The 17,500-nt window shown below is 42.3% G+C and overlaps 1 protein-coding gene and 1 long non-coding RNA gene across 2 annotated transcripts in view; one reads left to right on the plus strand and one right to left on the minus strand.

Annotated features, from left to right (window-relative positions):
* The window catches only part of si:dkey-237h12.3 (teneurin-3), a 215,683-nt gene that overhangs the window by 74,485 nt on the left and 123,698 nt on the right, over nucleotides 1-17,500 (minus strand). Inside the window, exon 15 of the mRNA XM_063188595.1 lies at nucleotides 17,477-17,500. This exon is cut by the window's right edge and continues 123 nt beyond it. Within this exon, the coding sequence (XP_063044665.1) occupies nucleotides 17,477-17,500 (24 nt within the window). The remainder of the gene's footprint in view (nucleotides 1-17,476) is intronic.
* LOC134438882 (uncharacterized) lies at nucleotides 8,444-12,132 on the plus strand. The gene is made up of 3 exons (XR_010032679.1): nucleotides 8,444-8,504; nucleotides 11,438-11,460; nucleotides 11,994-12,132. It is a non-coding gene; the product is annotated as an uncharacterized LOC134438882 (long non-coding RNA).

The raw sequence follows: 17,500 nt of genomic DNA on the forward strand, positions 1-17,500 counted from the left end.
GAGAGAGAGGGAGAGAGAGAGAGAGAGAGAGAGAGAGAGAGAGAGGGAGAGAGCGAGAGAGAGAGATAGAGAGAGAGAGAGAGAGAGAGAGAGAGAGAGAGAGAGAGAGAGAGAGAGAGAGAGAGAGAGAAGCGGGTGGAGAAAGAGGGATTCAGTTGGATTACAAGACAGAGGTCCTCAGCGGATGCATTAATCACTCCAGCTACATGCCCGTCTCTGACACTGTATTTTCCCCTCCCTCCTCCTCCTCTCTCCTATTCTCTCAGTCTCTTCCTTTTCATCCTTCCTGCCCTCTTCTCTTTTCCTCCAACCCGTTTCCTGTTTCTCTCTTTTTCTTTTTGTCATCTTGTCGTCTTCTCCCTCTGTCCGTCTTGTAGTTCTGACGGCAGTGGCGGCTGAAGGATAAATGGTAGCGGTAAGTTGGAATCTGCAGACAAACTGCCTACTGCCACTGATATTCCCCGGGGCAGATTTCGACTCTCTGAAGTGCTGTAGCGGTGTGAGCGTAGAAAAGGGTATAGTAGGGTAGACAGCCTGAAAATATACACTTATGGTGCATCATTTGCAGATGTTGCATCACTCGATCAACAGAAGACTATCCCACTTTATCCTCATTAACTGAAGATTATAATAAGCAATATCCATGTGCGCATCTCCATGCATGAAGCAACCAAATAAATAAATTAAAACGGATGAAGGCACAACCTTTGAAATGCCAACACTGTTTTAGTTAAAGTAAACAATGCGGACGAAGGCTAAAATAAGTACACTTTACGTGAATGGTGGGTAGCCATTGTCAAAAGGTTAGGCAGTTGTTCTTGTAATTGGAAGGTTGCAGGTTCGAATCCTGTACTATCCATGACTGTGGTGCCCTTGAGCAAGGCACCTACGTATACCCACATTGCTACAGGGATTGTAACCAATACACATTGTAACCAATATACCCACATTGCTACAGGGATTGTAACCAAAGCCCTGCAAAATTACTGTAAGGGCCTCCGCACACTGGTTCCGACAAAGTGTGTAATCTCTTTCACAAGGGCAGCGGTTTCCAATTTTAAGAAAAACAACCAACTATCAATCACCATTTAGAATGTGTTGGCCAATGAAAGGTTAAAGGAATTCCGATCCCATATGTTCTTCAATAATTATGAATCATGGGGCATTAGCCAACTTGGCAGGCTACATCCCTTTGTCACACATTATGACTAAAATAGTCTGCACACACAGCCCACTCTCAATATGGCAAACTCTAATGAAATGACTTCCAGAGTCCCATCTAACAATGCATTTATATTACTTAACACTTTGTTGTGTTTTAGTCTTGGCTGCAGCCATACTAGCCCATTTGTTAATGTCAGCGACGATGGCAGTCATTTCAGAAGCAGAACCAACATTTCAATGGCTTAATTAATTTGGTGTAATCCTGGCGCCCACCAGCACGTCATTGCCATGAGAGCCATTATTTCCATCCAGAATAGCAAGAGCTAACAAGAAGCAGCCAGCAAAGGCTTAGCACAGCCCACCTAGCTGCACAAGACACGCCAGACTACACAGGCAACAACATCTGTGTCTCTGTGTCTGAGTTTCCTCCTGTATGTTTGTTTGACTTTCCAGTGGTACGGCGGTGTGCAGCGCAAAGCATCACAATCTAGTGGGACATAAAATAGTGAAGATATTAGTTTAACTAAGTTTGATTGCCTTTTGTCACATTGCTGCTGTAAGTGAGGTGTTCCTTGCCTATCTCATATCGACAGGTGTTTTATTTAGCTATTTCAGCTACTCAAGATTCAAGATTCAAGATTCAAGATTAGTTTATTACAAAAAAATACTGGGTTATTTCTTTACCCAAATACTGGTTTATGACAATTTTACTACTTATTGGGTTTTTTATACCCACACTGGGTAATTTGATAGAAACATGCTGGGTTATTGTTTACCCAATTATTGGTGTGTGGTCGTTTGACCATATACTGGGTTATGCTAACCATTGATGAGTTATTATACCCAATCACTGGGTTTATCATAACATTTGAAATCAGAGCCAGCCAACGGACTTTTTCCTGGAAGTCAACTGAACTGAGGAAAACCTTCAACAACAAGGAAAGGTTTGTAATGAATTAAACTAATATGTGTGCTGTCTAAGTAGTAAACTTGATATAACGGTAAAAATGTACAAGGCGCCACCATTTAGACAGTGTTTCTCATGTTATCACAAGATTTTAACCACCACGGTCTCGAAGTGATTAGCACGTTCAAACACGCTACGTTGACCTAATAGGTAGCGTCAGATATTATTCGATTAGGCCTACTTCCTATCCTACATATAGCCTAATTGCAGTAAACACCTGACTTCTCTTTTTCATTTATAAAACACGGTGGAAACGGTGGCCGAGCTGTGGGCGAGGCTAGCAGCAGCTTCAAGCTTACAAAAAAACTAGCTATCAGCAAGCTAGCTCTAGTTAGATATGAGTCTAGCTAGCATGTTCTAACTGTAGTAATTGAAGCAGAAAGTGAAGTATTTTATTCTTAACATCCCCTGCCGTTGTGCTGCACTTGTTAGATTTGTTTGCAGCCCGTGTCTGAATGAGAGACAACTAGGGGTGTCGGGTGATGGGACATTATAACTAAACCGAAGCCTTTTATTTTGACGTTCGTAATTACATTCTGCAACTTGACACTGTTTAGCGATTACGTGCAGCTGGCTGTCAGTTAGTTGCAGATAGCAGTGGTTTAGTGCTGGTATGAAACGCCAAACTTAGTGAGCTCACGGGGAGAGTGCCTCCGCAGTAAATTCTACAACTTGTCAAGGCACTTTGTAAAATGATTTCCCCCCGCGGCTTGTCTGCTCCTCTAGTCCGGCGACGCCTAGTGGGCTACCTCTAGCCGGTGAGTTGCTAATTGTTTGTGGTTAGACGAGCGTATAGGCCGTAGGGTGACAGCCCTTTTCGTTCAACCTCGCTCCACAGCTTCCGAACAGCAGGTCCCTTAGATGATGAAACGACCAAAGCTATGTTCAACTTACCGTGAAATGTCCGCTTCATGTAATCGTGCACGTATACTTAAACGGTGACATTTTAGTAAGAAATCTTACCCTCTGTAGGGAATGACGATTTTTACGTCACTGGACACCATGTGACCGTTTTAAACCAATCACGTAGCCGATTTACGGCGAAAAAGTGGCAAGCCGTTTGAAAAACTGAAAATAATGACAAGCCGTCTGTCTGACCTACCTATAAGAATCTCCCAAAATACCCTTTTGAAGAGGGTATATAATAACAATTATCAAAAATAATACTCGTGCCAACATTTCTGGATTGGGACAAATTCTAAATAAATAATAAATAATGCTTTATTTACTGAACAAAGCATAATTATGCTATTGACATTTCATACTGTGGATTTGAGCAATTAATGGAAACAATTGCAATAAGTAGGCTATAGATAACCCAGACTATTGATAACCCTCTAAGTGATTGTAACTCCAAACAGTGCTTTGTTTATAGCACCAACAACTATTGTGCAAGTGGATGATAAGGTTACCTTTTCATGTTCACATATAATAACAATTATCAAAAATAATACTCATTCATATATCTCTGGATTGGGATAAGTTCTAAATAAATCATAAACAGTGCTTTATTTACAGCACAAGGCACAATTTTGCAATTGACATTTCATACTGTGGTTTTGAGCAATTAATGGAAACAATTACAATAAGTAGGCTATAGATAACCCAGGCTATTGATAACCCTCTAAGTGATTGTAACAGTGCTTTGTTTATAGCACCAACAACTATTATGCAAGTGGATGATAAGGTTACCTTTTCATATTCACATTAATACATCATGGAAATAATCTAATGATCAATGATAAGGACCATTCAGGTATTCATGTATTCACTAATAACTATACAACAAATTAAAAAATCAAAACAAGTGGCATACACATGAACCGGCATTTTCATGAACTGTGTGAAAGCATCCAGGTACACATCTTTTGCGCATGCCACAGCAAATGACTTCAGTGAGATTGAAGTTTACTGCAGTTTGGGGCCATGGGAATGACATGCCAGGACTGTGACTAAGCAGCCTCTTCAAAAGCAAAGCTGCTGTGTAAAGTGTCCGTGTCTCCTCTGCTGTGGTTGGTTGCTTTGACTTCCTCCTTTCTGTGTCGCTGTCTGTCTGGCTCATTTCGCTGGACTGAGTCGTCTCCGCACCTGATGGTAACAAGTCCAAGACTGCATTCGTCGACAAGTTCTCAGCAAAAACCAGTTCAGATGTGTTGCGTTTGGCGGGGGTGTGGAACACTAGCTGAGGAAAATCACGACTGAGCCTCTTCTTCAATATATCCTGTCTGTAAACACAAATCAACAAAAAAAGAGGCATATCAGTACAAGCATAGTGGGGCTTCATGTAGTCGCTGATATGCAATAGCCACCCTCACACATTAACTCGGAGTGAATAAATAATATTGGTGGAGTTTACTTGCTATGCAACAGGTATAATACCAAGTATTCCCAAGGGAAGCACATACTGTAACGAACATCACACTATCAAGAATACTGCCATCCTCCTTATTTCAAAATATTACAAGTACAGTATGTGCAGATGACAAGCAGAGTGTTAGAGAATAATTTCAGTCAATTTCAACATGCAGTTGTAATGCTCACACTACCCTGGACGTGTCAGTACTAGAGATTTTTTTTTCTTCTTCTTCAGCCTTTTCCGAGATTCTGGTCATTGTAATGAGGGCAGCGCTTTGTTTACATTTCAAAAAACATTTTTATTTATTCCCAAAAACATCCAAAAGGTTATACAACATCAGCCGACAACTAGCAAACAGCGACACCCTTTAAATATTTGGAGTAGGCCTATGTTGTAAACAATGTAAACAAATGCTGCCCCCATTAGAATAGCTCATATCTCGGAAAGGGCTGAGCCGAAAAATGTTGGCTCATCCTCAGCACCTCTTGGTTGATCAGTAGCCTTTAGCGGATTACCCTCTCGCAGAATAACTTGTAGCTCAGATCAAATGTTGGCCCAATCCTTACAAAAATATAGAAGAAGATGTGTGTTGTGAGAGCTTTCTTTGTGAGATCCATGTTGTGAGAACAAACTGTCTCAATCATATGACACACATTGTACTGTGTTTCTATATAAAATTAAAATTGACTTACTGTTCTTTCTCTGCTCTGACAGACTCACTCAAAAACCTTGTGTACTCTCTGTAGCAACTTCTGTGGTACTGCACCTCCAGAGCCACACAGTCTCTGTCCTTGATGTGAATGAGGATGCTCTTGGCTTCCTTTACTTCAGCTGCTTCCTGCAACTTGCCTTGTACAAAAGAAAAGAAAAAAGAATGAATAAATAGACAGGCAAACAATTAGACATTTTTCCTGGTGGAGTGGTATTGTAAAAAAAAAAAAAATGGCGATGGGTGTTGCACCCCCCAAAAAAGCATTCCGTAGCCTCTTACTGCAGTGCAGATGGGGTTGCCAGCGGGCTTATTCACTATTTGCGGAAAACTACATCATAACAACATTGCTATGACAGTGCAGAGTAACAGATTAAGACATACATATTAAAATTTTGGTGACAGTAAGGTTATAACATAGGTGCTGTGCTAAGGGGTTAAGCACACAGATGTACAGCACAGCCAGGACACACCTCTTGAGCCTGGTCACTGAGGCTGCCCAGGGACAGAAGCGGAAAAATCCCAAGTGTACAAGTGAGAGAGGGGGGCAGTGGGGGGTAGGGGAATGGCACGGGGGATGGGATGGCAGAAGCAGTGTCTTAACCAGACAGGCCATCAGGCTGAGGAGCCACATTTCTGAACAGATATTCAGAGTCATATCAACATCAGGCATGCTTTGACATCCATATAAACATACCCTATCCTATTTAAGACAAAGTGTGATTCATTTAAACATCTAAAACCTAAAACACTGGGGGTACTATAGGCATGGGGATGTTTTGCAGGCTATTGGAATGTAATTTCACACCCACACACATAACACATTATGCCAATTCACACGTGCATTCATATTAGAATTAGACAAAAAAACAATGATTGTGCAGCAGTGTGGGCTAGATAGTCAGTCAACTTCTACTAACATCTGTGTGTGTGTGTGTGTGTGTGTGTGTGTGTGTGTGTGTGTGTGTGTGTGTGTGTGTGTGTGTGTGTGTGTGTGTGTGTGTGTGTGTGTGTGTGTGATTTGGGGGATGGGATGCATTCGCATAGACTGTGTGGTGGGGGTGAGAGTAATCTTACCTGCGGTTAAAGTCTGTGTTTTCGTTCTCTTTGACGTCTGCCACTCGCGACGATAAATTTGCTGTCTTTCTTGCAAATCATGCAGACAGCAGAATGAACGGGGCCAGAGCTCGTGATGGCCAAGCTTGATCTGGATCGCAGTTTCCTGGTCGGAGTGGTGGTCACAGCCGATAAAGCGGAGGTAGCCTGGCTAGTTCGGGGGTCTTGTTGGCCATCTCCCCTCTCTGCCTCTCGCAAGACACGCCGTGTGACTCGTTCAATTTCCCGCTTGTCAATAAACCTCAAGTAGCATGTGGGATGGAGAGCCGCATCCTCGGGAATTTCGTCAAACTCCAACTCAATACATTGCTTAAAATGTTGCTACGTCTCTGCACTCACCCTTCAATTCTAGCCGCTGCCGAAAATTTCGATATGTATTCCACCGTATATTGGTGAAATTCTGTGTTTCTTCATGCTTGACCGAAGATATATGCATGTAACACAACTTGCGTTTCGAAGATGTCTTTTTTTTGTACATTTTCGGTCGAGATTTCGTCTTCCTCGGTACTAGATGATCGACCAGCTCCTTCGGTAGCTGCTACTTCCGTTTACTCCTCATCTCAGCTGACATAGCAGTTAGCTGATTCGTTCCTTCTGATGACGCTTCAACCGTGGCACCTCTCGAGGCGAAAAGTATTATTACGCCGGCCGAATATCTACATACGCCTCGGAGACAGTAGTTCGTCATTACACGTTGCGAATTTGAATAGCCTTGCAGTGCGGACTATTCCGAACAGAGGTTTTAAATCCTCTATATAAGTCTTTCTTTTTTATGAACTGAATGTCTGTTTGTTCGGAGGCTGTGGAGCGAAGTTCGGTTTCTGAAGCACTTTTCGAGGGTCACCTTCCGGCCTAGTAGGCAATTATTTTATCAAGGGCATCCTGATGTATGCTCTGCTCACTGGAGCTTTACGGATGTTTTCTTGTTGCTGCGCTGCTCTGTCACCCGCCTGTGCGTCTGGGGTCGAGTTTGGGATGGGATATGTGACGTCGGTCTGGACCATCCCAGCATACTGAGGCTATCCCTCTGAATATGTGTGTCTCGTTATTGCTTGTGCATGTGTTAAGATCCTTTACTATGCTTTATGCTTCACCCGAACAGTTTTGAGTATGCACTCACTGTATTATTAATCACCAGGTTAACCAGAGATCGCACTGGCGTCCGGATCCTTTGTAAGCTGATCACGTTATGTCCGTCTGTGCTATGTGCAAACAGTGTATATTGTAGCATTATTCACCAGACGCCTCAGAGGATGCCATAAATGCAATTGTTTTGAATTAGGCCTCTTTTAAAGCCACGTCAGTCACTCACTAACAGTTTCAGCACGAGACTTTCTGCATTATGTTTAACAGGGGAATAACTGTCCACATTGTCAGAAGCCCGAACAAATTAACTGCAGATAACTAGTTCTAATTCAGACATGCAATGGTCACCTCTCCACATCAACACTGACACTTTCAACTGGCTAAAGATATTTGTTTCTGTGTGATTTGATATATAGATGCTTCCAAACCAAGGCATTGCTTGGAAAGAAATCATTTCTTATGTGTTGCCTTTTTTGTCCTAGACTGGAAGTGACTGAAAGACAACACAGATGCATTCTTTCAGCAAGGTTAGTATTGCTGCTTCTCAATATGTGTAGCCTGCCATTATTGTAGGCATACCCCATAAAGCCAAAACAATTATCACATGCATGCATTTATTATGATTGTAGATTGGAACTTAACACCTCAATCTCTAGCTTCTTGCTATACATGGGTTCTTAGTGTTTATCAATATGATGTTATGAAGAGGGGCAAGACACTGGCAGCCAACCACGTGAGCTAATTTTTTGACCGACAGCGCTTTCCAACAATCAGAGGTTGAGTTGTGCACAGTTAGCTTTGCGCAGTCAGGTTATAAACAAATTTTAGAATCCATGTATAAAGAAGAGATTAAAGCACCAGCACAGTTGGGATACTGTATGATATTGATAAAGCATTTGCTTAGCCTTCAGACCCATGTAATTAATGCCTGTTTCCTTTGTAGAACAGGAAGTAACATTCAGTAATACATTGAGCAGCATTTGCTAACTCTCTCTCTCTCTCTCTCTCTCTCTCTCTCTCTCTCTCTCTCTCTCATGTACTTATTTCTAAGGTGACCAAAATCTGTTTCGCTCTGCAGCACTTGTCCCGGAGGCTTTGTAGACAGAGTGAGTATCTGGATACTTCAATATACAACCGTGGAAAAAATGACAATATTTTCTTTAGAAATTTGGAGAAAATGTATTTAGCAGTTCATAGAATGAAATAGCAATGTTTGTTTTACTCAAACACACACCTATCTATGACCGAGGTGTTCCTGCACGGTTCACTTTCCTCAGGCCGCGAACCGGCCACCTCATCAACGCATCTGGTTTGGCAATGGGAGGCACAATACAAGACTGCTGAGCTAAAGGACCGGTCAGCTACCCCACAGTTACCGCACTGTATTGAGGCTTTGGGAGAGAGGTTTTTACTAACGTTCCTGTAACGGAGGCTAACTAGCACAGAGTTGGCGTGGAACGTTGGTAAACCTCCCTCCGATAGCCTCATACAGTCTCGTGCCGTTGGGCCGAGAGACTAGTCTTTTGGCCCAGCGGTATCGTACTGTGTCTCCCATTGCCGAACCGTTGTAGTTGACTAGGATGCAGGTTCGATCCCCGAGGGTGGTGAACAGGTGCAAGATGACCTCCGTCACAGTGGTGCCGTGACCCGGATGGGAGTGAGGTTTAAGGGGGAGAGTGTAACGGAGGCTAACTAGCACAGAGTTGGCGTGGAACATTGGTAAACCTCCCTCTGATAGCCTCATACAGTCTCGTGCCGTTGGGCCGAGAGACTAGTCTCTTGGCCCAGCGGTATCGTACGGTGTCTCCCACTGCCGAACCGTTGTAGTTGACGAGGATGCCCGAGGGGGGTGAACAGGTGCAAGATGACCTCAGTCACATTCCACCTCACACTTTGATAGTTGGCCTCCTTTACATACAGTGCCCTCCATAATTATTGGCACCCCTGGTTGAGATGTGTTTTTTAGCTTCCAATTATTTTATTTTATTTTTTTTCTAAATAATATGGGACCTTAATGGAAAAAAAGAGAAAAATCCAACCTTCAATACAAGTGCATTTATTCAGTGGGGAAAAAATCCCACATGAAGAAATAATTATTTGACATCAAATAATGTGTGTCACAATTATTAGCACCCCTGGTGTTAATATTTTGTACAACCCCCTTTTGCCAACAAAACAGCACCTAATCTTCTCCTATAATGTTTCACAAGATGGGAAAAGACAGAAAGAGGGATCTTCAGCCATTCCTCTTTGCAGAATCTCTCTAAATCATCCAGAGACCTGGGTCCTCTCCTCTGTACTCTCCTCTTCAGCTCACCCCACAGGTTCTCAATGGGGTTGAGGTCAGGGGACTGAGATGGCCATGGGAGGAGCTTGATTTTGTGTCTGGTGAACCATTTCTGTGTAGATTTGGCCATATGTTTAGGGTCATTGTCTTGCTGAAAGACCCAGTGACGACCCAGCTTCAGCTTTCGGGCAGAGGGCAACAGATTTTGATTTAAAATGTCCTGGTATTTCAAAGCATTCATGATGCCATGCACCCTAACAAGGTTCCCAGGGCCTTTGGAAGCGAAACAGCCCCACAGCATCACTGACCCACCCCCATACTTCACAGTGGGTATGAGGTGCTTTTCAGCATGCGCATCTTTCGTGGTACGCCAGACCCACTTAGAGTGTTTGTTGCCAAAAAGCTCAATCTTGGTCTCATCTGACCAAAGCACACGGTCCCAGTTGAAGCCCCAATACCGCTTGGCGAACTCCAGACGCTTGCGTTTATGATTGTGAGTGAGGAAAGGTTTTCTCCGTGCATGCCTCCCAAACATCTTGTTGGCGTGTAGACAGCGCCTGATGGTTGATTTGGAGACTTTGTGACCCCAGGATGCTACCATTTGTTGTAATTCTGTAACAGTGAGCTTTGGAGATCTTTTGATTTCTCTTACCATCCTCCTCACTGTGCGTGGTGGCAAAATAAACTTGGGTCCTCGTCCAGGCTTGTTTACCACTGTTCCAGTTGTTTTGAACTTCTTAATTATTCCTCTCACAGTGGATATGGGCAGCTGCAGTTGAGTGGCAATCTTCTTGTAGCCTCTGCCTGACCTGTGAAGGTCGACGCACATCTTCCTCACTTGTATGCTGTGTTCCTTTGTCTTTCCCATGTTTAAGAGTGGATAAGAGAAATGGCCTCGGTGTCACGTCATATTTATACCCCAGGGAAACAGGAAGTGATGAATTACTAATTAAATGTTCCTACATACTCTGGTAAACTTTGTAAACTACTGTAGAAATGACAGAAATGCTTCAATTATATTTATTTCCTGGGAATTGTTAAGGGTGCCAATAATTGTGGAACAGGTGATTTAATGAAAAATAATTATTTTTTAGTCAGGGATTTTTTTATTTTCTTACAATTCATTTGAGTTGAAGGCTACATTTTCCTACAATTTTCAGTGTGACAGTATTCTTCTGCAATAAACACTGAATTTATTTTAAGGCTTTTAACACATCTCAACCAGGGGTGCCAATAATTATGGAGGGCACTGTATACATAGTAAAATCAGAAAAACTGAACATTTTCAAGTGGTCACATATGTGTATACTATTTATTTACATGACTATGAATTAGTCATATTCTACATATTCTACAAGTTTAGGGTCGGGGAAAAAGTTTTATTTCGTTCAGTGATAATCTCCCACATATGTTCATGAAAGGTTAATTTTTAGTTCATTAACTTGAATTGAAAACACAGTTCAGGGACACCAATAATCTCCATGTTTCTGGCAGTCATGGGTAAGTAATGGGGGGGATGAATAATAGCTATACTCCTCCATCTGCCTACTGCCCGAACATGGTCCAAAAAAGAGAGTGTGCCTGGACATCTCAAGTTCATGTGCTGGATCAAAAACTTCAAAATTAACATAAATAACAAAGGTCTGCGCAGTGACGGACACTTGCATGTCAACAAGCATCTTTTATGAAAGATTCATCTAATGTATTTCAACATGAGTAATTTGTTTTTCTTACTTTTTTCTATGGTTGTAGGTGACTGAACGAAAACCTAAATGGTAAGCCTCTGTTTCTCTTTTGAATATGTGTACCATTCATGTTTCCTTAAAAAGCCAAAAGACAGTAGGTCTACAAGTTACTATATATTTTGTACAAAGGAGAAAGAATCTGGTGCCACACGGATGTCTATTTTCTGTTATTTATATTTTCAGTGCAGTAAGACTAACGTCTCGACATGCGCATGTCGAGACGTTAGTCTTACTGCACTGAAAAAATAAATAACAGAAAATAGACATCCGTGTGGCACCAGATTCTTTTTCCTTTGTACTTATCATTTAGTCCTGCTCTGGTTGCACCGGAGTGTTAATTTAGAAGCACAGAGTGCGTATCTCCTTTGTTTTTACTACATATTTTGTCAGATTGGGTTGAACTGGAAACTTCATTTACATGTTTGTATTTTGCACATTGCATGAATATTGGATTCACAACTCTTTGGAGTGTATAGTCTGTGTCTTGCAATGTCTTCACATTATAATTGTAATGTGTTAATGTGTAACTGAATGCTAAGTTGCCTGTCTTTCTTTTCATTCAGAGAAATGCTGTGTACCTCATCTTGAACTCTTTCACATGGTGATTCCTACACATAATTGCACACTGTATGTGTTTAGCTATCCTATCTTACAAAGACTTATTGCCAATACTGTATCTGCCTTTCCTCAATACAATGTAAAAAGTGCCGCATAGACCATTTAGAGAAGCAATGTCTCATGACTTTTGCTGTATGTTTATTTTTGATCAAGTTTCATTTGTTTTGTAAAATATATTTGCAGATTTTCTTTTCGTGCCTGGACACTTTTTTCCTTTCAAATATTGCTTTGAATTGATGCAAATTGAAGAACGTGAATCCCTGGTAATAAAGGAAGGTTGACCAGAAAATAATTTCTCTCTCCATTGATTCATTGCTTTGATGTGTTTTCGTATAATGTCATTGAATTATCACATATGTTAACATGTATACAATAATGTATACAAATTACTTAAAGCATTAATAGTGATCAGATTGGTTCTATTTGAGCAATGGTTATCAGTGACTTGAGTGTTTAAAATGGTCAAATGTGTTGCATATTGTTAAAGTGATATTTAACCATTTCTGGAAATAGGCAGATATTTACACATCCCCTTGAGTAATTGAGCCTTACTTTTCTCCTGTTCTTTCAGCCATTTCCTGAGTTTGGCAATGCAACTTCTACCTCCAAGCAGGCAATTATCATTGACCAGTGGCATTCACTAGCTGCTGGCTGGTCCCATAAGATTCAATGATGGTTGCTTGCTTGGAACTCGACATAATTTGTCAAAGGGAACAACTGAAATAATTGGAGAAAAGTAAAAGGCAATTCCCAAATAACCCAGTTTCCACCAATGTTTAACCCAGTATCACCCAGTCACTGAGTAACTATTGGACAGCACACATACTGGGTTATTTTTACCCATTGGATTGGGTTATTATTTTAACCCAGTGAAATGGGTTAACTCAGCAACCCAGTACAGGGTATTTCTGACCCTATGGCTGGGTTAATTTAACCCATTACTGGGCATGTTGTATTGACCCAATGCTGGGTTAAAAATACTAACCCAATCCATTGGGTAAAAATAACCCAGTATGTGTGCTGTCCAATAGTTACTCAGTGACTGGGTATTAGAATACCCAATTTGGGTTATTTTTAACCCAGTATTTTTTAGTGTGTACGTCTTATTATAGGTTTGAAGCCTATAAAGAGTAAAAATTGTTGTGTTTTTTTGTGTCCTCAAAAAGATTAAAAAATAAAAATAAAAAAGGGGGGGGGGGAGTGCAAAGAAAGTGCCTTGTTGTCTTCAGCATGAACTCCCTCAAATAGCTCCAACCATACTCAACCATAGCCTACAGCCTCTCATCATCCTAATGGCTTATTTCATAGCCACAATTCACTAATTTAGTCTACAAATAATAGACTACATTACACTACACTAGAAAGTGTTGTGCATGTACCGGTATTTAAGTTCATTTCTCATAGGCACGTCTGCTGTCCTAATAAAGTTATTCTTTTCATCTCCTGTACCTTTCACCTGATTTCACCCACTTCAACAATAAGTCTGGCCTTGCCATCCATAAGCCTCCACTCCAGTTCTCATTTCCCTACTATACCCTAGCCAACATGTTACCATGAGCCTACTACGGTAGACAGTTTGGCTTTGACTACACCATTTAAGTCATAGGCCTACTGCAGTACAAAACACAACATGGGCAAATAGGCACTATGGGCTCTGCACTTGTCTTTCATAATGTTCTGAACGTAACATATTGGTCTAGCAGTTTGTTCAGGTTTGTGCTGGGTAAGCAACACAGATTTCATCCAGCTCATCTTTGATGACATTTTGAAGACCCACAGCGATCAAATCTCAGTAAGTTGTTGTCAAACTCGTCAAATTGTCTTTGAAGCCCTCAATGATGAAATGGGACGTGTACAAGGGTACTAGCTCCTGATGAGACTATCATTCATCAACTCTGCTGTCAATCATGTCGATCACTATGAGTGGGCTGCATCTCAATATAGCTTCTACAGCAGGTGGAATATCTTTGGTTCAGTCAATTAAAAAATAAATGTACTGTCACTGACCCAATTCTTTGGCTTCATTCTGCTTTACCATGCTTCACCATCGCTATCTGATGCTGCTATTTGACCGGTTGATAGACTATAGTTTTCTATCAGTTAACACAGTTAAGTCATTGAGTCACGATAACAGAAAGGATTTCAACTCGGGTGTTGTGTTTCACACTTTTTCCCCCGTAAGCTTGGATTCAAATGCTTCCATGACAAGCCAACTCTGTCTGACTGTCTATGCAGTCTCTCTAAAAGTACTTCTCCCATCCTCTCAGTCTCTTTCTTTTCATGCCGCCAGCCCCTCTTCTTCCCCTCCATCTCAACTGTTTGTCTCTTTTTCTTTTTGTCATCCTGTTGCTTTCTCCCTCTATCTGCCTTAGATTCCTTTCTTTTTCATTCTATCTAGCCAGTCCCCCTCTGTCTATCCACTTCTCCTATCTTCTCAGTCTTTCTTGTAATCTCTCCTGCCCTCTCTTCTTCTTTTCACCCCATCTCTTTTCATCCACTTCTATCTAGCTGGTCCCTCTCTGTCTTTATCTACTTCTCTCTTCCACCACATCCAGCTCATGCTGTCCTATTTCTCTTCGCAAGTCCTTCAATCTTCTTTGGCAAGTGACACCAGCCAGCCCCACCACTGCTACACCGGCACAGACACACACACACACACACACACACACACACACGGGCACGCACGCAGGCACCCACGCACCCACGCACGCACAAACGCGCACACTCTACTGCTGGGCTGCTGTGCTGCTGTGCAGCCAGCTGAGTGCATCTCTCAGAGTGGGCTTTCCAATACACTGCACTCACAGACTCTTAACACACACACACACACACACACACACACACACACACACACACACACACACACACACACACACACACACACACACACACACACACACACACACACACAGTGCTGCAACACATACAAAAACACACACATGGATGGATGCACATGCACACACACATAAACATGCACATGCATGTACACACACCCACTCGAAGACACACACTCTTTCTCTCTCTCTCTCTCTCTCTCTCTCTCTCTCTCTCTCTCTCTCTCTCTCTCTCTCTCTCTCTCTCTCTCTCTCTCTCTCTCTCTCTCTCTCTCTCTCTCTCACACACACACACACACACACACACACACACACACACACACACACACACACACACACACACTTGATTGCACAAACTCCCTTGTTTACGCTGCACTGACAAGGGAAAGAGAATTGCATCTCTTCGGCTCTATTGTCCTGCTGGTCACAGACCTGTGAGAGTGGCACGGTTAGCAGAGACGTTGTAGAGAGAATAATCGGTCTATTTAGTGGTAAATACACCTTACTGCCATTCTCATTCTCTGTCCCCCAGTCTAAGCCTCTTTTTCTCATTAGCTTTACCTTTTCCTACCCTCACCTCTTTCTTTGAATTATCTTTGTATTTCACTATTTTTGCCTGGATCTTAGTATATTTATCTATTGTTTGTCTCTATCTCTTTCTCTCATCCTCTCAGCATCCCCCCCCCCAACCCAACACACACACACACACACACACACACACACACACACACACACACACACACACACACCACACACACACACACACACACACACACACACACACACACACACACACACGCACACACACACACACACACACACACACACACACACACACACACACACACACAGCTTCTTTACCTTGCGTTCACCCTTTATTATTATCAGCTCTCTTTATTCTCTGCCTTTGTCACACTCTCTTCCTTCCCACTGACGGCGCGATCAAAGAATCCATGTAAACACGTACACGCACATACCTACACCCACAGCAAAACCACAGTCTCTCTTTCTTTCTCTCTCTTACTCTACCGACTTCTTTTGATCATTTTCGGCTTTGCTTTTATTTTTACTCAGTTTTCATCTCTGTCTCTCTTGAATCCTCTCCTCTTCTTGAATCCTCTCCTCTTCAAGTGTCCAGACACTAAATGGTGAAAGAGTAAAAGTGTACTTTAAGTGTCGAAGGCTGCAGAGCAGCTGTGAGTCATCCAGACAGGTTTGGCTTTGGCCTGTCCCGAGAGCCCTCCAGAGTGTCGCCCCGTTCAGGCCAGACCCCCTCTCCAGACACGTTCTGCTGTACGTGGCAGCCTGAAGCAGTCCAACCACCTTCTCATTCTCACCTCCCTCGTTGCCCTTGCCGTTGGCACAAACGGTTTCCATGCCTGATTCCGTCAAACCATAGCCTGGCGAGTCAGACAATAAACCTCTCTGCTATAGAGATACGTATAACACACTTGGCCAGACAATAACCTCTCTGCCACAGCTAACCTGGCCAGACATAACCTCTCTACTATAGCTAACCTGGCCAGACAACAACCTATCTGCTGGATTTTGACAATACCTTCAGACAGCAAAGTCCTACAGCAATTACGACCACATCAAAGCGTGTGCTGTGAAACCAACAGTTGGAGGGGTGCATTTCTCGAAACCATAGTTGCTAACTACTACTAATTATGTTAGCTATTCTGTTGTTTGCAATGCAATTTCCCATTGGCAGCTACCCAAGTTGCTAACTGTCTAACAACTATGCTTTCAAGAAACACACTCCTGTTCAGTAGAACGGCAGTAATGTCTTGCTAAGCCTGACACTGCACAGCACTACAGAGAGCTTTGTAATTGGAGGACAGATTTCAATGCCCAGTCAATTTCACTCCTATGCTGCAATATGCTAACCCAAACCGCCAGGGAAGAATATTTTGTGCCACTGAGTGGGTTCTTCTAGTTTACTTTAGTCAAACCACCTTACGTCTCGTCCTCACCTTCCTTATTTTCTTTCGACAATGTTACCGACCTTGAAGCAATGTGGGGTAAGGTGCCTTGCTGAAGGCCATTTCAGTCAAAATATTTTCTTCCCATTGGCCAGGATGGGATTTGACCCAAAGACCAACTCCCTTACCATTAGGCCATGACTTCCTGCAGTCAAACCTCCTTCCATCTCATCGTGCATTGTGTAGGAATCATGGTAAATACCAAACATGACATGAAAAGCACACATGAACGCCCCACCATATGGTATTTTCCACTGGACAACTTGTAGAATATTTTGATTTGCAAGTTGCCCGGATGAGATAACCTTTGACCCTTTCAACATGGCAGAGAGAAATTGTAGTTTACTTCTCTCTAAAACCTGATGATGTTTTTTGTAGGCAGCGTAAATATTATGAATGGCAGGGTAAAATACTAATGCTAAGACGCACACAACCACCACAAAATGGTTTGACGTATTTGGCAATTTGAAAAACATGCACACTCAGGATAAACTTTGGCTTTGTCGTGTTTTACGTCACTACGACTTGAAGACAGCAGCCTCGTTAATTCCACTTCAAAGTGGAAAGGATCATCTTTCCCTGGGCAAACAAATGGACCATCATTCTCACCTCCTTCGTTGTCTTTGCCGTCAG

Source organism: Engraulis encrasicolus, chromosome 22 (assembly GCF_034702125.1).
Source record: "Engraulis encrasicolus isolate BLACKSEA-1 chromosome 22, IST_EnEncr_1.0, whole genome shotgun sequence".
Lineage (NCBI taxonomy): Eukaryota > Metazoa > Chordata > Actinopteri > Clupeiformes > Engraulidae > Engraulis > Engraulis encrasicolus.